The following is a 22,949-nucleotide window of genomic DNA, read 5'->3' as shown; positions in this document are numbered from 1 at the left end:
TGAATCCTTTTAATCCTCCGTTTCTTTTTCTAGTGTGTCTCTATATTGCGTCGAACGTCTCTCGCTACAAGTTAGTGAAAAATTTGTACAGCTCGCTATCGTGCTCGATAATGAAACACGTTTCGTATTCCGTTCGTGTGCTCGTTAATTAGCTTCCCTCGCAGTCCCGCTCGGCCAATCCGCTCCGACGTGTTAATTTTCTACTCGCAATCAGTAAATTTACAAATATATTCTGGTACCTGCTGCCGGACGAGAAGGAAAACGAGGGGGAGATCGAGAGTAGAGAGCGCAGAGAACAAGAGAGAGCGAGTGAGAAAGAAAAAGAGAGAGAGAGAGAGGGAGAGGAGATGGGAGGGAAAGGAAGAACGTTACGAGCGGCCTTCCGCCGGAAGGGGACTCACACACCACGGAGTTTCTAGTTCCTGTCACTCCGGACGGGAATATAATTCGTGGTGGTTTGAAAATCTTCTTCGTGTTTCCTTGATATAACTATCATCAAACGTCGAACTACCAACCGACGGGAAGTCGCATTTAAATTCGTAACGCCGTTCCACTAATTATGCCTGAGCCGTTATGGCATTAAAATGATACCTAACATTATGATCCTATGTTATAACATTTCTTTACACAGATAACATTTTTGACTGAACATCGTTTTGGAGCATATCGAGCCTGTGACTTTTTGTATTTTAATTTACGATTACTTTTAATGACTAAAATCCAAGAATACCAATCCCAAGGTGTAGAGACCATTATCTTAGAACGTAAGCGTATATTAGTTGAATATTTAAACTGTACAATATGCATGGTTTTTATATACGCATAACTTTTAAAATAATGGTCTTCGAGGTTCAACCATATTTTCACGTAACGATGTGTGATAGATATAAAGGCATATCGAAGACCATTTGATATTATCAAGATTTAGATAAATTCTAAAATTCAGGGAGGAAAGAACAATTTTTTCTGTTACGTCCGATATCATTCGAAGGTTAATTGGAAAAATATCCATTTTAATATAAAAGAACGAGATATTTAATCTTCCTTTAATCTCTTTGATTAAATGATAAAAAGTAAGGAAAATCAGAGCGGAGACCTTTTTATCAAATTTGAATAGGACTTCACGCACGAAAGATAGCGTGTTGTTGAGGCTGTGATGATAAAAGAGTCTTTCGTCTTCAGAGACCTTTTGCCTAGACGGGCTCTTTCTCACCGGCTACTCGTCTAACGCTGTTCGAGCTTCCAGCTGTCGTGACACGACTTCGTAAAAGGGACTGAAGCATCGTCGACAAGGGGAGCGTGCTTTAACGAGACACGATCGATCTACCCTCGCCCGTATCGGCCTATTCAGTTGCATAGGAAAAAATATGATTCCAGGTAGACAGAAAGTTACCAGATAAGCGTAACATACTATCCCAACCTTTTGTCATATAATCGATATTTTTTTTTCTAAAACTGATTTCCTGCTCCGTTCCAATCGCTATCTCTGATACTAGCCGTTTTTCATTGAATCTAATTGAAGTACAATGTAAGATCATCATAAATCTTCCATCTCTTTAATGAACTTTCTAACACGGCATAATGTTGTTAAATTTTAAAGAAATTGTTCCTTTTGTTAACTATGCTATGTTAAAGTACATCCCTTTAATCATTAAACAATATGAAAATTAGAAAATCAACAAAATTCTACTTATCATATTTCCCCCTGTAATCTTCAACACATATCATTAATTCTACCATTCGTTCGATCCTTCCATTCTTCATCTCATCGTCGTTCATGACATAACACTCTAACCTTGTGTTCTTGTAAAGAAATTCGATTATTTTTCAGCCTTTCACAAATCATATCATTAATTCTATCAGTCGTACGATCATTTTTAGTCTTCGATCTTATTATCTTGTTACTTATTTCAACAACCTCGAGATTCTTATCAGTATATGAATCCTATTATCGCGTCGACCAAGCAAGATGCACTACAAATACGATCAACGATCGACTATCGAAGCGGATAAGAATGGAAAAATCTATCAAGGAAAAGTAACGCGAACATAAGTTCGGGTCATCGAGCGACGAGCAAGAACACCAGCGGACGACTAGAGAAGAAGGAGGAAAAGGGATAAGACGAAGAAAAGGAATGGCGGAACGGCAAGAAAACGGCAGGCTAAAAGAATCCGCCGGATTTCCGCTCGACGTTAAAGCGCCTATCGAGGCCGTTGCGCAACGCGCGTATACGCCCGATAACGATGGAAGCCGTGGAAATACCTCCGACGTTGTTCATGGACTTTATCTTTGGAAACCAATCGTATTTTCATCAATCCTACTCATTTCCTGCCCATTAATTCGTTATTTTCGTCGAGGCATTTCTTTCTTTTCTCCCTCTCCTTTTTTTTTTAAGAAGTCGATTTTTCAATCGTCTTAACGACTTCTTAATTACTGATTCGGCTGACAACATATAAACCAACATGTATAACAGTGTAATAAAATTCCACGTAAAACACGAGCAGAAAGAGAGAGACAGTGAAACAGTTAGTTCGCTTTCAAAAACATGCGATTTAATGGGTATGATCTTCATGTTCGCGTATTTACAGTGGTGTACAGAAATCTCGGGTCAGCTGGACTTTTCAAGTTATTTCAAGTTATTGGAATCAAAAATTGGATATTACGAGATCGAAATGTAAATCCTGATAAAGAAGCTGTTTCATTGAAAAATAAGGATATGTGCAAATACTTGTAATATAAAGTAATATTTTTTTACGAATAAGTTGTATAAGTGAATAATATTGCTACGGTGAAAAACCGCCAGTTATTAAATTAATACTGAACCATTCATACTGAACCATTTGATGATCAACAGCGCACGAGACGGCCCTAATTCGGCCAATGTTTGCAGAATCACGTACTTAAAAGTCGTGTCGTCTTTTTCTGTGCGAGGTTCGTATGTTTCTTTCACGACGCATCACGTCTATCGCATTCCTCTCATTCGCGAATACAGATCCGTTCGAGATTCGACACGGTGACTTCAGAACTGACCTAACCTGACCCTGCTCACTAACAGGCAATCGTGATACTCGACATCCGGTCTGGATAATCGTTTGCTAATAAAAAATACCACGACAACCAGAGACACGAATCAGATCTATTCACTATCGTTTATGTATTCGGTATCTACTATACTGTCTTACATAACTGTGTATGGATGTTCATTCCGCATCAAAGCTATATGAAACAATAACTTCTGCAATTTCCAATTTAATTTATCAACTAACGATATCAGTGAATTGACAAATGACAAATAGACCGTTGAGTTACAATATGCGTCATTATAAGAAATTTAATTGTAAAATAGAAGTTCTAAGAAAAAAAACAGTTAAAATATACTACCTATTATAATATTTACTATTATTTATGTCATCTTAAAAGTACGTAAATCATTTGTTTTTTGAAAACTGAACGTCGTTCATGTACTTACGTAACGAAATTAAGAAATTAACCAGAAGTTGAGTTAATTAATCAAGATCGCGAACACCGTCTGACAATGGAATTTCAGTCGAACTTAAATAAAGACTAAAATGCAACGAAAAAGCAGGGTAGGGCCGAAAGGAGTGTGTACGGTTTGGAGTTGAGGACGCGTGGGCCAGCAACGTGGTCGGAACTGCTTTCTACGCGCGGGCGAGAAATATGTACTCGTTGCACACGCAGCCGGTAATACAGCGTGTGACGTGCACGTTACGAATTTTACGCGTTGCTATCACCCACATACGCTTCGATATTATTGAATCGAATAATTTATACCACCATTTGCATTTGAAACGTAACCGCCGGACCGAAAGTCGCGGGGCTTGCCAACCACTACGCCTCGTCGCCTGTCACCTCTTACGCTTTTTTCCCTCGTTTTACTTCAACCGATCGTGTTAAATTAACCGCAAAGATTTAATGCCGCAGGTCATACGGGGATATCGTGTCGATGCTTGTCGCGACCGAAGAAATATTGGAAAACGATGAAAGTGGGATTGAACAATTTTCAACGCTTGTCGTTTATCTATACTGCTGTTAAATGATCGTATAAGAGAACATAAATTTACATATGCCAAATGACACGTATAATTCATCATTCACCATAATAGAGAAGCACAGAGATTTCTCTATTTGAACTGAATTTTATCCACAGTTTCCTCAAATATTAGCTTTTTATGGTTATATTCAGCTCGTATTAATTTTCATTGACTGCACGCTAATAATACACCGTGAAAGTAAATGCCCAAAGAGTTAAAATGAAACTCGTCTTAAGTACTTCCGATTTTGCTTTCTTTTTGCTATTTTAGAATACTTCTCACTAAATATCTTAAAAAAGCGAGAGTGTCTGACTGCACTCACAAATAAACCTACAATATAGTTATTCGAATTATTTTCTTGTTCCTAACATCTTCTCCTACTGAATCTAGAGCATGTACATGATATTTTCTCATTCTTTCGTTATAACATTAAAGAGCAATAGTGTCTCATAATACTACAACAAATATGATTAATCTGTGCAAGGTTCAAGATTAAATCTCCAGATGTTGAAGCTTAGATAACTTAAATAATCCTACTTTATTACATCAAACGAAGAAAAACACAAATATTTACGCGGTCTAAGCGATAAGAGCAACGAGAAGACAAGGACTGGTATCACAATAGATTGACGTTCGAATTTGACGAAATAATTGAATGTTGTCAAGCCAATAATTGAATGTTCGTTAAACGAACACCGGGGATACTTATGTCTAGATAAATCAAGCCGTTCCCACGCAGGAAAATTCGAAACGATCTTACGCAAAGAACGCGACTATTCGAAGGCGAACCGTTTGCCTAGTAAATCATTTCGGTCGGCGCGCACGACCACCGCGTGGGTGTATTTCAAGAGAATATAGTTGGAATTTTTGTTTACGGGAATTTGCAGGCTGCTAATGGCATTGCGACGCCTACGAATTCGAGGCTAGGCAACCTGTAGTGTTCGCGTGCTACCGCGTATGGCGAGACTGCAAAGAACAGCTACCCACCAATTTACTCCTACAAGAGACAGAGAAGAAACTCGCTCGTCCGTGGAACCGACTCAATAATCTTCTCGAATTTTCCCAACTGTTTACAATGTTCATAATTTTCTTTTTTGCTTCAGATTTTTATAGTATCATAAGCGTAAATTATTCGCCATTACTTATTTTTCAAAATTCGTAAAAACGATATGCTAGTTACTTTGACACGTAGACAGAAATATTCAGAAGCTTGCAAAAAGTGGTACTGTAGATTATGCATACGCTGGTAGTTATTAAGTTATGATTACTTACGATGCGTACTTTCCAAATTACCACAAAGATGATTTCATGGACTCCACTATACCAGTTATAGATCGATTTAATATGTTTCGAAGAATCAACTTTCAAGGTGTGTCACAAAAGTACATCGACAAGGTCCAATGCTTTGAGCAATTTTCACGCTTAAATGAGACACGCAAAACACTAATCTAGAAATTTTTCTCGCGCTGATAAGGCGAGGTACATAGAAAAATAACATTAGCGCATATGACTCTTTGTTCAGACAGTTTTCATTTCTCTGTATTCGTAGAGCGCAAAAAGTAACGGAAAACACGCAAGATATTAGTCTAAACAACGATCGAAAGAGGAACGAAATTTTATGCAGGAAAAATCACGATCTGGAATTTGGAGGAAACCAGCAAGATTCGAACGGTTTATGCATTCAATCGTTTGATCGAGGCGATCGATCGACCAACTGGACCGGCGTATTTCCCTCGAACGAGTTCACCTACGCGTTACTAAAGAGCCCGCTCGCTCGGAACTCAAGCCACAGTGCCCCTTAAGGATTCGACTCAAATTCTCTGATAATCGTATTCAGAAGCGACGAGGGAAAAGAGACACGCGTCTACCGTGACGAGAGTTTCAATTAATTCTTGACCGGAGACTTTTTCGCAGTGCAATTATGTTCGCGCGACAGAACTTCTCTTCGATTTGTATGCTTCATATGCTGCGCAGCGCAGAACCATTTCTGATAACGTACAGCACGTTTGGAGTCTAAGAAAGCGTAACGAGGCAAGTAAGTAAGAAAACAGAAACGAGATACTCACGTCTTTGCTGGGCACGCAAAGCGGTGTTCCTTCTTTTACGATCCCGGCTTCCACCATCACGCCCATTACGATAGGATCTCGAGAGTTGAAGATGTACTGAAACGGAGACGAATGTCCTTTTAGAAAGAAAAATCGTCGACAAATGCCATCCTGACCGAAAAGAGTCGCCTCAATGACGATAGCTTTGCTCCAATTTAGATATTCGGTATAAAGATAGGCAAATGTGAGAGGAATGGAACTTATATGGTATATACCTGTGGCAAGATACGAAGTTTACAAGGAAATACAGCGATATGCTTGTTTTCGTCTCGTTTACGTTGCTTCAGTTCTTCTCTATACGAGGTGAACTTGTCGAAGAGATGGTAAATAATGTCTGCCTGGAAGATTTTAACTCCTAACGAGTCGGCCAACTCTTGAGCGTCTCTCTCGATCTTCACGTCAAACGCCAAGATCGTGGCGTACCTGTGAACAAATTAACGTCGATTAGATAGAATCTATACGTTATAACAAATGCAGAGATGTAATTCTTTAAAATAAACAAGCTACTCACTGACTATCGTGTTCCAACATGATAGAGGCTTTCATAACATCCTTCTTGACTACAGGGCCGATGCGAATTCCAGCATACTGCAGTAAAAGAAAAAGATTCTTTCAGTGAAATTTACAAATCGAAATTTGACAGAAGTTGAACGAGCAAGTAACGTCAAGGTCTCCTCACGTCGAATGCTGCGCATTGAAACGGAGAACTCTAGATTCGGTCGCATCAGAGTTCCGTACTTGGAAGGAAAACAAAATATTAAGGTAAAACATAAACCACTGTCGCCGTAACATAAATACAGTGGAATGCTATGCGAGTAAGCGTGTGTCTGTTTGGCCGCAAAAATAACTAGTGACGCATGCTGTCCGGATTCAGCTTCACCGATGCGACGAGACACGACAATGTAGATATAAACGGACCGATGCACTTACAAACAAGTTATCCCGCGGATTCAAACTCTAATTGTCATTCGATCGAATGAATTCCTCAAATACCAGTTGATATGAAACATAAATTGGGAGACATCAAAAATATCGTTTAAAAATTGATAACTCGTGTTCTCTTATTCTAGAAGCATGCCTTTTTATTCTAAAACAGTATAAAGCTTGATTTGTAGTTAAAAGGTTTCAATAGGCATGAGAATTTGATCATTTATACTCTCCTACCCTAAAGCGGCACAATTTTCATGAGATATGAATATTTGAGAATTCGCATTCTTTTACTCTGAAACAATACAAATTTTGATTTACAAATGAAAGATTGCAGTAGATATTTTTGTACTTTATGTTTTTTTATTCTAGAGTAGTACGAACTTTGATTCATAGGTGAAAGGTTCCAATAGATATGAAAATGTTGTATGTATATAGTATTTGAAACAACAGAAGTGTCGATGAACGTGATGGACGTGATACTTAAGGATTCCTTCCCATTAAGATAGCAGAACTTTCCAACGATAATGTCCGACTAATTGCTAGTGGATAAAGTGGCCGACGGAACAGTAGTTACATTTACGAGTTAATTTTCGAGTTTAGACGAGCAACAGACCGATAATCATTCATCGCAAAGCAGACAGAAATGACAGGGGAAACGAGGCGGAGGAAACAGGATGAGTAGAAGATGATACGTTGCCGAGAATTTTTGAAGATAAGACGACTTTTTAAGACTTCCGGTGCGTTGCTGCATTCTGATATTAGGACGAGATATGGCTGGCTTTTTTCGTGGACCACCATAGCAAGTTTCAACGAATCTTCTCTTCGACGAAAATATCTAATACGTATTTCGGTGACCATACGTCATTGCTTTTATCTTATTATATGTAAACAGGATCATAATCAACATAAGAATATTATATAGTTCTATTTAAAATCATGAAAGTATTTTAACACTTGTATAGGAAATTTGTATATAAGCGTATTGTATTGGGTACGTTATATAAAACATATTTAAATTTTCATATAAACTATCTCTACAAGTGTTTGAATACTTTCATGAGCTATTGCATAAAAATGAAGCTCAAAATATTGGCTAGTGGCACAGCGCGCGTAGTTTCTGCAAATTTTGAACAAGAGTGAATAACAAAAATTAGATTTTTATATGTAAGGAACATAAAAGTTGTGTTTTCTGTGTTTAAAACGTTAAATAATAACGAAGACGACGGTAGTAGGAAAAATAAAAGAAAATAGTATTTTTAATGGAAAATCAAAGACAAGGAATCGCTATGAATGATCCTTTAAACTTGGCAGCAGCGGTGCAAACTTGGTGAAATCCATGACCTTTACGTAATGAATCGACCGACAGCGATGAACGGGAGGAAGAAGGAAAGAAAAACGCGGGCCAATTAGAAGGCACTACCGCACGATAAATAAGCCTACTCACTGAAACACCAAGAGCTAGTCATGTTTCATTGATGAACGGTGAATTGTGATACCATCCGGTGGAATAAGGTAAAAGGACCGAGCCGCGAGTAGCAACCGAATGAATGGAAAAGAGAGAGAAACGAAAAGAGATGTAGCGTGGGAGGTGGTAAGGGAGAATCAGAGAGCATCGCTAGTCAGGAATGCAATTAATGACGCGTCGAATATCCGTGTTTATTTCGTGCCTGTCAAAAAAAGAATGGAAAGGAGAAAAAGAAAGCAGGTAGGCTAAAAATAGTGCGTGAAAGATGGAAGAATTACACACATTGAAATTCGAATAAGTTCAAAGGAATATGTTGCGTTCTCCACAAGCTATGTAACAATAATAATCGTCGTGTTTCAAATAGTTCCTTGAAACGTGGGGTATTTTTGAGATTGCTTGTTTTAAATACGGAAATATATGTGGAAAAAATATTAAACAGAAAAGATGAATGAAAAACGAATATTTCCTGTCCACAAGATTCTTACGATTCTAACGTAAAACTGGAATCCCCGTTCAAAGCAAACACGTTGGAATTTCACGAGCAACGAGCTTTAATCGAATCGACGTTGTCCCGAAGGAAATATTGAACAGACATAGAGGGAAAAATACGAGGAAACCTCAAACTCGTTGGAATTCGCAAATAGCCCCAAATTTGGCAATAGACTCGTTCGAGTGGAACAGATGCTATCGTGGAAAGAAGTTGAAGGAGAAAAGGTGAAAGAGGGAAATAGAAAAGAACAAAAAGGGGGGAAAAGGCAGTGAATAAAAGGGAGAAGAAGGTAGGGAAAAGGGGAAAGAGAAAGTGGAGGGAAAGAGACAGAGTTAACAGAGAAAAGACGGACGACAGATGTTGCCAGCGAAAGAAATGCTGGTACAAGCGGGACGAAGTCGAGAGCAAGTCGAGAAGAAGAGAGAGAAACAGAGGGGCCTGAAGGAGAAAGAGGGACGCTTCCGGCATTAAAAACCGGCCGCCAGGGCATGGATCCTCTTCAACCTCTTGTCATAACCGTGGAACGTTTCCCGAACAAGGAAACTCTAATTTATTAAACTTACGCCTCGGTTTAAATTGCGCTCTTTCCTCTGCCTATGTTCGTGGCTTCACCGGTCTACGGTGTGCCTCTCGAGAGAAAAAAAATTGATCGCCGCGTAGATTCGTGCCGTAGAAGACGGCGCGCGAATAATTGCTGTTTCGACACGGTGTTTGCTAGCCGGTACATATAAATAGCATCAAATAATTTTCCACTTTCGTATAATTAAATCGTGTTAAGCGATGCAAACGAAATTTGATAAACATCTACCGCATGTAACAAAGTGGAAGAAACAGGAGGAACGACTGGCTGCTAATCGACATTGTTTTGTATCACAGACCTGCAATCTCCATTTTTCTTTCGCATCTTTTTCGACTTGTTCCCTAACTGTCGTTGCTGTCATCGATTGCTGGATAGTTCGACGACACTCGTTCGCTTCGTCGCTTCTTGTTTTACAAACTCTATACCGAAAAAGGAAACGAATTAGTCGACTGTAAAATTCTACGAATACGAAACGCTAGGAGAGCCGCCCACATTGCAAAGCGACGAGCTATTCATTCGTCGAATTCAAAATGTAACAATTTCTTGCGATTCTCATCCGATTTTAAATATTTAGCGATAGGGAAGAAAGAGAAAAGGAACGTAGAAGAAAAGAATGAAGAAGAAAAAGGGGGAAAGCGAACAGCACAGTGCATTGAGACACAGCATAGTACCGGCACGTTGACAGAAAACAACTAAACGCTATCATTAATCAGTTTCCGTTAAGATTCCGAGATTACCGGTCAACGTCGTTTATTTCTCTCCTTTTCAGAGGCCGGTAATCTTTGAGCGGCTTCTCTCGTCGTGAAAACTCGTACATCGTAGGATGCCGGCACACGGCCGACAGAGCGTGCACTCGCGTGTCCGCACTCCGCATATCCGCTCCCATGTCCCGGTATAGCTGCTTATATACCGCGGTTAAAAACAATGCGAGGAAACGAGCCATCTTTTCCTGCTGCAGAAGAGGAGCGAACTGCACCTCCGTCCGTTCGTCCGCTCGTCACGAGTTCCGCCGAGCAACGGAACCAACTATGCCACCCAGACTCCAACAAGCGAAAAATTCACGCGATCTACTTTTAGTTACCTGCATCCCCCACACCCGTTTTGAACTTTTCGACTTTGAAGAATCATTGTGACAATTAGGCACACTCGAGATTCACTGGCCCTAATATTTTGACCTTCTTGCACAATAATTTACAAACTAATAATTTTAGTGAATTGACAAATGACAAGTTCTAGATTGTAGACTTCTATTATACAAAGTTTCTGCAATTTAAAAATTTTACATCGGCTAAGACAATCAATCAACTTGTTTCTTACTAACAAACCTGTTCCTGTTACGCAAGGGAATTTATTAATACTCGTAACTTGTGAGTTGAATCATAGAATTTTACTACTAGCATTAGTTCAATTACGCAATGGATCTACCTTCGAAAGGTTTCGATCAACTTTTTAGACTCCTTAAAGATGATAAAAAATGTAATAACTCTGAAACTAGGTGCAATGTTTTCCTTTTTAAAAGATTCTTTTCGTTCGAGGACTAAAACGTTAATTTCTACGTGCCTATATTACGAACGAGGTGGATAATTATTAATCGATGCGCGTGCCTTTGACTCGTTCCAAGAAGAATAGCGCGTGTTCCGGTTAAACTATTTATTTCGATCCTGCTCGTCTAAACAGGACGAGGACAGAAAGGTACTCGGCAAGAATCGTCAATTCGCCAACGCCATCATAATCGAGCGGATATGTGCACGTATGCGTTCGAAGTCGAAGCGAAGCGACTTCGTAAATATTAAACATTTCGTTTGGATCCTGTTTGCAATATCGACAAAACTAGATTAACTTCGATGTAAGCAAACGTTCGATTCATTCATGACAAACGGTGAATTTCGTTGCTCGACCTCGAATTTACTATACATAAATCACCCGATAAAAGGATCGAAAAGTAATTCAAAACGAATCTCGAATAATAGCTCCATAGATGAAGAAGGTTGCGATTCGATCGCATATTCCATTCATCGGACGTGATCGAAATATCGATCTTTGATATATCTACCCACGTGCCAATGGAAAAAAGAAGAAGAAGAAGAAGAGGCAAATTGATATCGATAGAGCATTCTCTTGATGGTACGTGATATTCGTGTCTCATCTTTAGCGCAGCATACGCCTTATAAACCGACACACAGGGCTACGATTCGAGTCGTACGTCCGCCCGTTCGTCGATCCGTCCACCCACGGTGCTTTTGCTCCGAGTGTGGGCAGTTTCCTGTACGTTGGTCACGTATTCTTTTTTCCAGCCCACACGCGTCCGTGTCTCTGTGTGTTGGCAGAAGAGGAGCCTTCTCAGAGAATCTCTATATACTGCCAGTGAGTATAGCGCGCCAACCCCACGATTTCTCCTTCTCGTTGAGAAAGAGAGTCTCTCGTAGAACGAAAGAGAAGGGCAGGACGGATAAAGATAGAACTAGAGGAAGAAGAAAGAGCGAACAGGAGAAAAAAGGTGAGAAGAAAAGAGAGAGAGAAGGCTGTACACGGCTGGTCTCCATTCGCCGCTCTACTGTCTACTCCCTCCTGCGTGCCATATGTAAAAGCATACCCGCATTGCCCGTAGAGTGACGGACCGTACTTACGACTGGCTGCATGCGTGTGTCGCGTATGCCTGCGATAAAACCTGACGTCACGGGACACGTGATCGTACGATACGGTGGGGGCAGCCCATTCATAATCCGAGGAAGGACAGGCTTAAGGCCGTTTCGGACGTTACCTCGAACCAAACCATCGTAGCCATGCATACTTTTTTTTCTTTATCGTGCGAACGTTGATGCACTGCTGCTGAGCTACTATACGAACGAACGAACGAACGAACAATGCCAAATCATCAAGGCAATGATAATGCCGTCAACTTGAGCTACGACACACGCCAATCGACAAACAATATATTGGTCTACATCAATAACTTTTCTGGAAACCTTTCCTATCTATTGAGAATCATAGGACGCTTTTTTTAACGAACATCGATCTCGTTAAGTTGTAATAAGCATGCGTGCTATATAGTTTTAGAAGAAGGATACAAAACGCGTAATATTAATAAATCAAAATTTTGCTTTTAAGTGGATATTTTTGTTGATGTATTATCGTCAATTTTATGATGATAAGGGCATCATACATGATGGAAAATCGCGAAATATACAAGACACCCTGTGGAAACCTATAAGGCGTGTTCACGGATGCACAACACGGCTGATAGCACGATGGATCACAACTACAAGCACCGTATGCGACCAATGAGTCGTATCCTGCTAAACTGTTAAGAAGGAAGTGGTTCGTTGCTGCTGTTCTCTCTCTTTCTCTCTCCCTTTCTATCTCACTCCTCCCTTCGCACATCTTTTTCCCTCCCATTCATTTGCTTTCAGTCTCTCTACCCGCTTTACCATCGATTTTTCTACTAATCACACAGTTTGCTTTTGTTTTTACACTTCCAATGCTGTTTTCTGATTCTCTCGTTGAACGAAGAAATTAACGGAAATTTATTAAACGAATATAAACAAATGCACCATTATAACTACAAAAACAAACTTCTAACGTGTTAGAAATTTCCAGTTTTTTAAGAAATTACATTCGAACTTTTCTAATTTCGTTATTAATGTCAACAATGCTGAATAGTATATGATAAAATAAGCAAACTTATATTGTATAAGTAATAGATATATTACATGTATCATATAAATAAAACTTACCGGTATCTTGCTACTTTTAAGGAAGTCCAACAACGCTTCGAGGGCTCCTAATGTCGACGCTTGCACGTAAACACCACGTTCCACGAGTCGAATATTGCCAAGAGCACTTGTCAACTCTTTCGCGATTTCTTCTTTCAGGACATCCACTTCATCTGGTTTGTGAGCCACTTGGAGATTCAATCCTATTTACAAAACATAAAATTTTGGTTTATTTCTTCTGTAATATTAACATTACTAATATAGCAATGCTATGATGACGATTTAATAAGTCGCTGCTTACCTGCAATCGCTTTTTCTAAATCCTTTGCAGCAATTTTTACTCCTTGCGCTGCTTTAACCTCACGATGTTCGATATACGCATTCTGCAATTCATTAAATAAAAAAGATATTGTTATCATATTTTTATACATAGAATTACTTTTGTACTAAAAACACAACAGATGAGTATTATTAATACAGTTAATTGTAAACGAGACTTCGTATACTTACTTTGACTCTTAATTCTTTCAACGGTTGTGGCATAAGAAGTGAACGTATTTGAGTTACTATTGGACCATCGGTACCTGCTACTATCATTGTTTCACCTTCTCTCAATATTCCATTGACTAGAATACAATCTATTGTTGTTCCAAGGCCTGGTAATGCTTTCACTTCTAAAACAGTGGCTTGAAGCTCTTCGCTATACATGAGCCTCTTAGCTAGTGGACCTTGGCAGGCATCTACTATTAACGATAGTAGATTGCCCATACCCTCGCCTGTACAAAAAGTAATAGCTTTATTTTGCACCAAAACATTTAAAACTGTATATTATTGAAAACAAACAATGTAATGTATCGAATTACCTGTAATAGCACTAGTAGGTACAAGGGAAACATAACTTCTAGGATCTGGATTTTCATAAAATAACGCAGCATTCAGGCCTTGTTCCGCAAATTGCACAATAACATCCTTCGAACGTTTTTCAAACTCACGTTGTGTATTAATAGCTTGACTTTTTACAATATCTTGAACATCTTTCCGATTCATAGTTTGCCAATCATATAATCTACAGAAATTATGTTACTATTACATTGCTAGCATTTAATTAACGTAATATTAGCAATTAATAATAAGCAATTAATTTTAAATTCTATACCTGTCAATTTTATTTAAAGCTACAATGAAAGGACATTTCTTTGTTTTAAGCAAATTAATACTTTCGATAGTTTGTGGTTCTAAACCATGCATAATATCTACGACTAATATCGCTATATCACATAGAGAAGATCCTCGGTTTCTTAAATTACTAAAAGATTCGTGTCCAGGAGTGTCTATTATCAAAAGTCCAGGTATTTTAAATTTGTTTTCATCAAACTGGAAACAATTATTATCTTTTATCAATCTGTTCAAGTAATACATAATAAGTAGTAGTGCACAAAACAGTTATAAAAGATAACTTACTCCTTTCACGTGTTTCGTTGATTCTCGAATAGCATCGATAGGTACATTTGTGGCACCAATTTGTTGAGTTATACCGCCCGCTTCACCGTCTTGTACATTTGTTCTCCTCAACTTATCGAGAATTTTTGTTTTGCCAGTATCAACATGACCTAGAACGCACACTACGGCAGCTCTGAGATTATCTACCGATTTTTTCTTTTCCGCTTCTATCCTTCGGAGTTGTATTCGTTCTCTAACTCGTTCCTTTTTCCTCGCTGCATCTGATACTTTATCTTCTACGCCACTATCATCTTCACTTTCTTCTGTCTCTGATTCACTACCGCTCTCGCTCTCTGATTCACTTTCTGAAGATTCCTTTCCAGCTTCTACAATTTGTGACCGCTTTTCTTTCTCGAGTAAAAGTATCGTTGCCTTAAGCTTTTCAGGAGTTTTTGGCACATCGTCTACTAATTTATCTATGAAATTATCTTTTATTAAAAATAGTTTCATTAAATATATTTAAATATATACGTATATACAGTACTAATAAACACATTTCTAATACCTTCATCCTGTTCATCTTCAGTAGTTTCAGCATCCCATGAATCTTTGACATCATCTTCCTTTTCTTCAAACTCCTTTGGTTGCTGATCCACGATTTCTAATTCAACTCTATTTGCTTCTGCCACATTTTCTTCTACTTTTTCATCATCTTTTTCATCGACACTTACTTGCTGTTTTACCTTGTTCGGCCTTACACGAGTTCCTGAGAAACGATGTTTTTATACATCTTAATTCATTCTTACATTCTCATATCTTATGCTTTATAATAAAGTATTATAAACACCTGGTCTAGGAGGTTTCTTCTCCCCTACACCTGGTAAATCTAAACCTTGAGCTTTAAGTGCATTGAGCATAGCTTGTGCTCTGGCCCTATCTTGTTTTTGTTTTGTGGTCAAAAGTTTCCCTTCTGCCTTCAATCTTTCTTTTCTCTGCTTTTCCTTAAGTTTTTTCCTTTCCTTCCGTTCCTGTTCAAGTCTGAGTTGTTCTAATCGAGCTTGTTCCCGCAATTCTTCTTGCCGTAACTTTTCTTCTTGTTCTCGTTTTAACCTCTCTTCTTCCTCTTTCAATTTCTTTAAGGCTTCCTGCATTGCAGCAATAGTCTTCTTCCCAGGACCTTTGCCTATTGCACATATCTAATTATACTAAATGTAGACACAAATTAATGTTATATCCTAGCAAATGTAACTTGCATTAATTTGCTACTTAAAAAAGAGCAATAAAACTTTGTGTTACCTTTTTCCTTGGTTTCCTCTTTTCCACCTTTCTTTTTTTTCTTCTTTCCCTCGTCACCTTCACCAGGTACAGAAATATCTGCTTCATTGACCTCCTTCAATTCTGCTGTTTTTGTTTCTGGAACCTTTACTTCTAGCTCTTTTTTGCCTTGTTTTTCTGTTGTAGATGCAGCCTTTTCTTCTTCATTTTCTCCCTTCTTAATTATTTCCTATTATCAATTAATTTAAATGTAATAACTCATGATATTTAATACAAATAATATATATATATACAATATTATAAATATAACAACTTGAATTACATACAGCTTTTTTCTGTGCAAGTTTCTTCTGCTTTTCTCTTTCTTTCTTTTCTTTCTTCTTCTGTGCAGCAGTTTTTACGGTACCAACTTCCATTTCATCATCAATATTATTTACTTCAAGGTATTCACTAACCTTTAACTCTTCTTTAATATCAATGACATCACCTTTTTCCTTCTTCTTATCCTTTTTTCCTTTCTTCTTTTTATCTTCATCTTCAGATTTCTGTTCAACTGGCTCATCTTTAACTTCTTTCTTTTGTCCAGAATATTCCAATTCCAATTCAGCCAAAACTTTTTCGATATCTTCATCACTATCATTGCGCTTTCTTCTAGCTAATCATAGATGTGGATTATATAAATACATTTTGAGTCAATTATTCATCCAATGTGTCACATGATCTAAATACTTGTATAAACTGATTAAATTATTATATTTTAAATATACATATTACATGGTGATATATAATGCGCAATAAACCAAAATGTTATAAAAGGAATTTTTATTTTGCCATTTAATTTAATTACATAAATATCAAAAAAATAATGAATTAGCAACAGAGTATGGTGTTCAAGATACCTGCAACTTTCACTATCTAGTTTGCAACTGAATAACTTTCACCTTATACAGTTATTGGCAATCAATACATTTTTTTAATGTTTGATTCATATAATATTTTATTCATACAGTGATCTACATTAATCAAGATGAAATATATTTCAGAAATAAAAAATCATGTTATCTAATATCATTTTCAAGTTACGAAATACCAACATATTATGATTATTTTCATAAATTATTAAAAATATAGAACTTTTCGTGAGTGCATAAAGAGACAGACAAGCTAAACTTTTATTTACCAAATTACAAACATTATGAAAGAAGTGGAAATATATTATTATCCTATCCGTATGTAACAGAAAAGCGGTTAAATTGAGGTTAAATGAAAGCAGACGACAGTCGTCACATAGGAAAAATATATTATACACTTAATTAAAACATAAGCTTACATATATATTCAAAGTACTGTCATTTTATTTTTATTCAATTACACATGTATACTAATCACATTACTATTTTCTTACCTTTCTTGCCTTTCTTCGGTTGAGATTCTTGCATCTTGATCTACTTTTAAAATTTTCCTTGCGTACGTTCAGTTTTGACGGTATTTGTATTGTTTCACTAATAAAATTCTTTTTATGGACAGATTAAATTTCACTTTTAATTATAAGTAATTTCGGAATGATTACACATAAATTATACGAAATCTGCAAACCTCTACCTATCCTTTTAATCCGGTCTGCAGCTATGTGCATAACTTAACCTTAACCATATATCACTAGAATTTTTCAAGATGTACATTATATGAAGATTAAAGCCGACTTCGTATGTGTGACTTGTGGCTAAGAAAATAACTATTAATAAAGAAGATATTCTTGTATTATTATTTCAATTTTTATTTTATAAAATATCTTGTTCTTACGAGTGCAGTATTAATATATTTAAATAAAAAATAATATAAAAAACATAAAATGTAGTTTACATGAAAATCTGAACATCTGTTCAAAGTAGCATTTATGCTACCAAATGCTATAAAATAAGTCATTTATCGCATTTAGAATAAACAGCTTAACTTAATAAAAGCCAAATTTTGTTCTCTAGATACAAATTATAATAATAGTAATTTTTATTATATTTTTAATAGTTATTTTATGATCATATGGTAGTCAAGGTACACATGCGCCATCTGGGCAAATATTAATAGTTTCAGTAAAGAGCAAACGTTCTTCGTTTCCTACATCGCAAACAGGATGGTGAGTTAGTAGTTCTGAAATTATTTATTTGTAATCTGCAGTTCTTGAAAACATCTTTCGTCAAATAAAATGATAAAGATTATAATTTCACTAAAAACTTATTAAATATTTTTATAGAATTGTTATTTTTCTTCTTAAGATGATTTATTAAATACTGATTGTAAATATTGTTAACATTGCGAGTTTACGTTATTATTATAACATAACCTTTGTGACAACACGCAATGTGATTATATGAATTTTATTGTATAATTTATTTATTTTCTTTTTTTTTTTATAGTCGACGCATAAAAAGAAGACAAGGAAGCTCCGTGGTCACGTGAGCCATGGCCATGGACGTATAGGTATGATTTTATATAGTTTATTAGTTATAAAATTAATGAGTATAAGAATAATTGAAAATTATACAAAATTGAACTAAATGAAACAATACTTCATTCTAGGTAAACACAGGAAACATCCTGGTGGACGTGGTAATGCTGGTGGTTTGCACCATCATCGTATCAACTTTGATAAGTACCATCCTGGTTACTTTGGAAAGGTAAATATATTTCAGATTTTTACAAAAAATTAACTATATTAACCCTTTGCACTCGAGGCTTTTTTTGCTCGGGCAAATCAGCAATTCAAGACATTTCATGGCATGTTTGGTGAATTGCTTACCTCTAACTTAGAATGATTACACATATAAATTAATGTATAAAACTTCTATGTTTTTATTTTTATGTATTTTTATGTTTCAAAGATGAAAATTTCTTAAATATTAGTCTGTACTGTTGTTTAGTGTGATATTTTATAAAGCAATTGCCAAGATGCATCCCTGGCTTGTCTGGACACGTATTACAATAATGTCTAGTGTCTATTGCTGGATTTATTTTATTGAGAGCAGAACCTATAATCCTTTCTATTTCATGTTAGAATGATATGTAGTTTTCCATTTATATCTATTTCTGGGCTCCAACAAAATAGTTTTTGTCACCATCTTAAGGATTTCCTTAAGAAACAGTATATTGAGGCATATTGGTCGACACAATCAATGCTACCCATATATATTATGTAGTTTATTATAGCATTGGGTTTTTTCATCTTAACTTTAACACCACCTCGTAAAATTCTTTTCACATAAGTCAATCCTGCATTATACCAATTGGTTGAACATGTCACGATCCTCTTGTCTTTACATACTAAAACTAAGGTGTTGCTTTTTGGGTATATTATAGTAGACTTGATACAAAATTTTGGTTTTTTTATAAGATTTGACAAAATCTTTCTATTTGTTAGGATTGTCCTGGCAAATTGACATTTCATAATTCTTCCAACAAGGTATAACTTGTATAATATCTGTCTGTGAACATATAATGTCTCTGAGCACCAGGAATTTTCTCCAACAACATTGTATAAAAATGCAACAGTATTCTTGTTGATACCGGAAGGTCAGGTCTTATCAATTTCTTGAATCGAAGAAAATCTTATCACTATATGAAGATGTATCATTTTATGCTTCGGAAGGTTTTATATCTTATAACGCTTCAATTTTCAAAGAAAATAAACATTGGCATATTGCGTCAAACTGAATGGTGACCAAGAGTCACCGCTCGAGTTGTCACAAAAGGTAAGTGGTGACCGAGGGTCACCTCTTGTATGCAAAGGGTTAAATATTCAATGATGATAACTTTATTATTCACCGGCGATCTGAATTACTTTGAATGTATGTAGTATTCTGATGAGCTGCATAAATATCAAATCAGTACCAGTAGGAGGAAAACATCAATAAATTTTTATTTTAATTCACAGCTTGGTATGCGAAATTATCATTTAAGGCGGAATACAAAATGGTGCCCCACCTTAAATTTGGATAAACTATGGACATTAGTTTCTGAACAAACCAGACTTAAGTATAAGGATTCAGAAAACAAAGTTCCAATAATTAATTTGGTTAAAGCGGTAAGTGTAAATCGCGAGAGAATTACTGAGAAAACTAACTTCAAAATACTATATTGTAATTACATTTTTGTTCTATATTCAATTTTATAGGGATATTACAAACTTCTGGGCAAAGGACGACTTCCTAAACAACCAGTTATTGTTAAAGCCAAATTTTTCAGTAAACGGGCAGAAGACAAAATTAAGGCAGTTGGAGGAGTTTGTGTTCTGTCTGCCTAAGCATACTGGTACATATTTTATAATAAAACATTGATAAATATGATTAAATTGTAAAAGATTAAAGCATTTAATGATGATAATACGAACGGGCGGTCGGAAAAGTGCGTACAACACTTAAAACCATGTAGATTGTTCTATGTAACTGATTACACCAATCTAACTTCATAATATTTTGTATTTTTTCATAAATAAATTAGTAAAACTTCTTTTACATTTCAGGAACCGAAACGTTCATCAACAAGTCTTCTGTACATTCTAATACGTTTATATTCTTAATAAATGTTAACAATAACAGAGAAAAAAAGAAAAAACTGTTTTATTTTTTTTTTATTTATCAGTATTGTATATATTCTTTAACACGTTGACTGCCACGCGTGTTTTCTAAGGAATCTCTGTCACCCATCGATATTTTAGTAATGCAAATCGCTCAAATGGTGGTCTCAAGAATGATAGCTCACTTCTTTTGTTTCCATTCCTTCGCATTTGTTTCTCATCTCTCCACTTCTTACAAAATCTCTGCCCTAATTCGTTACAACGTCGAAAAGAAAAATTGAAAACTTATTTCTTAATTTTACGTTCTAAATTTTTTAAATAAATCAGTTTCAAGTATTACTTTTATAACAATTCAACAGTTTTACTATTACAGAATATCTTTTCAAATACCTACGAGGATTCTTCGTAAGTAGTCAATACCCGAATATGGGTTACGCGGCCCAACCAGAAACTTTGCTGACACCCGAATACGGGTGTCGTGCCAGTCAACGTGTTAATAGTAAGAGCGAAATTTTCAAATTGTTTATAATTTTTGAGTATCAGGATACTAATTTTATTAGTAATAAGTATACAAAATTATAATAGCAAAGGACAAAGAAAAATACGATATAACAATGCCACCTCACATTTCTTTTATGTACAAAAAGCATTTTTATTTTTGTAGAATGTACATTTCGATATTGATTTATAACCTTTTTCCGCATTGTTTTATCTGAATAAAAAATTATGCTAAATGAGGTGGTGGTGGAGGTATTTGCATGCCAGTAGCTAAAAGTGCTGGTGGTGGTGGTACTGGATTAAATATAGGTGGTCTTGGTGGTGGTGGTACTGGTACCATAGGTGGTCCTAAACCAGGTCGTATTAAAGGAACTGGAGGTGGTGGCACTTTACCAACGGAAGGCTTTTCGTTTTTAAATGCAAATTGTAAAAAGAACTGTTTTGTATCTTTGTTCCAATGTGTCCAAAACTTGCCTTCTGCCTTTTCGACTTCTCTACTAGGTACCTAAAATATTGTAAAATTATATTTTTAACTGCAAAATTATTTATCTTTATATTTTAAAGTAAGTTTACCTTGAAAGCTATAGTTTCATAAGGCTCAGCAGCAAACAATAAATATTGCCATTTACGATCTGGTGGTTCAACTCTCTGTTCATATGCTGACATAAACCTATGCCTTGGAATAACATTATCTGCAACTTCTGGATAGTCAACTTGGAATAATAAACTTTGTTGTCCTGATTCTGGATCTCTTTGTTTAGTTACTCTATAACCTGGTCTTCCAATCTTTACAAATTTTTTTGGTTCTACTCGAGGTTTTTCAGGAGCAAGTGTTTGAGGAGCTTCCTTTGCTTCTTTAGCAGCTCTTCTAGCTAGGTTAGCTTGATGTTTTTTACCTTGTGTATGGGCCAAATAACTGCCCTCATTATTGTGAAGAGTTAAACATAATTTACATTCGTAAGAACCTAAATGATTTTTCATAAAATATGGATCCTTGTTGAGGTCAATAGTCTCCAACGCAAGTTGTCGTAAACGTTCTCTTCTATCTCGGTTACTTTCTGACCAGGACGCGACACCTCCGCCGCCAGTTTTGCCTCCTGGACGATTTTGAAAATCCATTTCTGACTTTTATATATGTTCTTTCACTTATTTAAATACAAAGTACACTAATGTTTTACTTATAAACAACACATAGTAGAACTTCAATGTAAGTTAAGTTTCACTAAATTGTATGATATATACACTGACATGAAATGTCGAGAATGTCAGTGCAGCCAATATAAGAGATATAATTACATTACTAACAGAGAGAAAATGAGAGTGCTCACGCCCGTAGTTCTAGTTATTTTACAGTACAGGTACTGCACCATGCGGTCAAGTGTTAAATTTAACTAAAATTCAAACACACAGGAACCTGTAAAATTAGGGATCTGCTCTGTTTGGTCGTAATTTAGCATATACAAGAACTGTGTATTTAAGCTTAAACCTAGAAATCAATCTTATTTGATCGCACACCAGCATAGTTGAAAATCTATTGAGTTCTACGCTATGAGAACCTCTTTAATTGTACGGTTCTACGAAGAAGTTCATATCTACTTTTCTGTTCAAAATAGGTAAATATGAAAATGACAAAATCGCGCATTAATAAAACTAATTGTAAGTTGCCTAAGAGAAATTAATTGTTTACTATATCTTTGGACGATGACACATATAAAGCAGGGTTAAAAATAGTACAAAATTTCAAAATATAATAATTTATTAACAAAAAACAAGGAAAATAAACAATACAATAAACGTTTACAAATATTAGATATACTTAATATGTATGTA

At 36.2% G+C, this 22,949-nt stretch overlaps 3 protein-coding genes across 6 annotated transcripts in view; 1 reads left to right on the top strand and 2 right to left on the bottom strand.

The window, feature by feature from the left end:
* Positions 1-17,750, bottom strand: part of LOC100745867 (eukaryotic translation initiation factor 5B) — a 34,120-nt gene extending 16,370 nt beyond the window's left edge. Inside the window, exons 1-14 of one of the 3 annotated variants that reach the window (XM_033321762.1) lie at positions 17,457-17,750; positions 16,378-16,706; positions 16,073-16,280; positions 15,624-15,959; positions 15,342-15,542; positions 14,798-15,264; positions 14,493-14,710; positions 14,200-14,402; positions 13,847-14,112; positions 13,638-13,719; positions 13,358-13,539; positions 6,670-6,746; positions 6,374-6,581; positions 6,120-6,215 (exon numbers count right to left, since the gene is read on the bottom strand). In XM_033321762.1, the coding sequence (XP_033177653.1) occupies positions 6,120-6,215; positions 6,374-6,581; positions 6,670-6,746; positions 13,358-13,539; positions 13,638-13,719; positions 13,847-14,112; positions 14,200-14,402; positions 14,493-14,710; positions 14,798-15,264; positions 15,342-15,542; positions 15,624-15,959; positions 16,073-16,280; positions 16,378-16,706; positions 17,457-17,490 (2,907 nt within the window). In that variant the 5' untranslated portion in view covers positions 17,491-17,750. Of the gene's footprint in view, positions 1-6,119; positions 6,216-6,373; positions 6,582-6,669; positions 6,747-13,357; positions 13,540-13,637; positions 13,720-13,846; positions 14,113-14,199; positions 14,403-14,492; positions 14,711-14,797; positions 15,265-15,341; positions 15,543-15,623; positions 15,982-16,072; positions 16,281-16,377; positions 16,707-17,456 lie in introns of those variants that run through there. The other 2 variants (XM_003490977.4, XM_033321763.1) reach the window with 2 other exon arrangements.
* Positions 17,751-18,087: 337 nt separating this feature from the next.
* On the top strand, positions 18,088-20,636 carry LOC100742791 (60S ribosomal protein L27a). Of its 2 annotated transcripts, XM_012387868.3 has the most exons (6): positions 18,089-18,185; positions 18,466-18,529; positions 18,629-18,726; positions 19,980-20,129; positions 20,220-20,356; positions 20,568-20,636. In XM_012387868.3, the coding sequence occupies exons 1-5, from the start codon at positions 18,183-18,185 to the stop codon at positions 20,346-20,348; spliced, it is 444 nt and encodes a 147-aa protein (XP_012243291.1). In that variant the 5' UTR covers positions 18,089-18,182; the 3' UTR covers positions 20,349-20,356; positions 20,568-20,636. The 2 variants fall into 2 exon arrangements, with proteins under 2 accessions (XP_033177658.1, XP_012243291.1); XM_033321767.1 differs by lacking the exon at positions 20,568-20,636 and having other exon boundaries at positions 18,088-18,185; positions 20,220-20,357.
* Positions 20,637-21,230: 594 nt separating this feature from the next.
* On the bottom strand, positions 21,231-22,376 carry LOC100745748 (splicing factor 3A subunit 2). Its single transcript, XM_003490976.4, has 2 exons — positions 21,693-22,376; positions 21,231-21,624 (listed from the first exon to the last, which is right to left on the bottom strand). Exons 1-2 carry the CDS (start codon positions 22,236-22,238, stop codon positions 21,346-21,348), a joined length of 825 nt encoding a protein of 274 aa, XP_003491024.1. The 5' UTR covers positions 22,239-22,376; the 3' UTR covers positions 21,231-21,345.
* Between the last annotated feature and the right edge of the window lie 573 nt (positions 22,377-22,949).

Source organism: Bombus impatiens, unplaced genomic scaffold (assembly GCF_000188095.3).
Source record: "Bombus impatiens unplaced genomic scaffold, BIMP_2.2 scf_0487, whole genome shotgun sequence".
Taxonomy (NCBI): domain Eukaryota; kingdom Metazoa; phylum Arthropoda; class Insecta; order Hymenoptera; family Apidae; genus Bombus; species Bombus impatiens.
The sequence above is the reverse complement of the archived record's forward strand: the minus strand, read 5'-3'. Positions and strand labels throughout refer to the sequence as shown.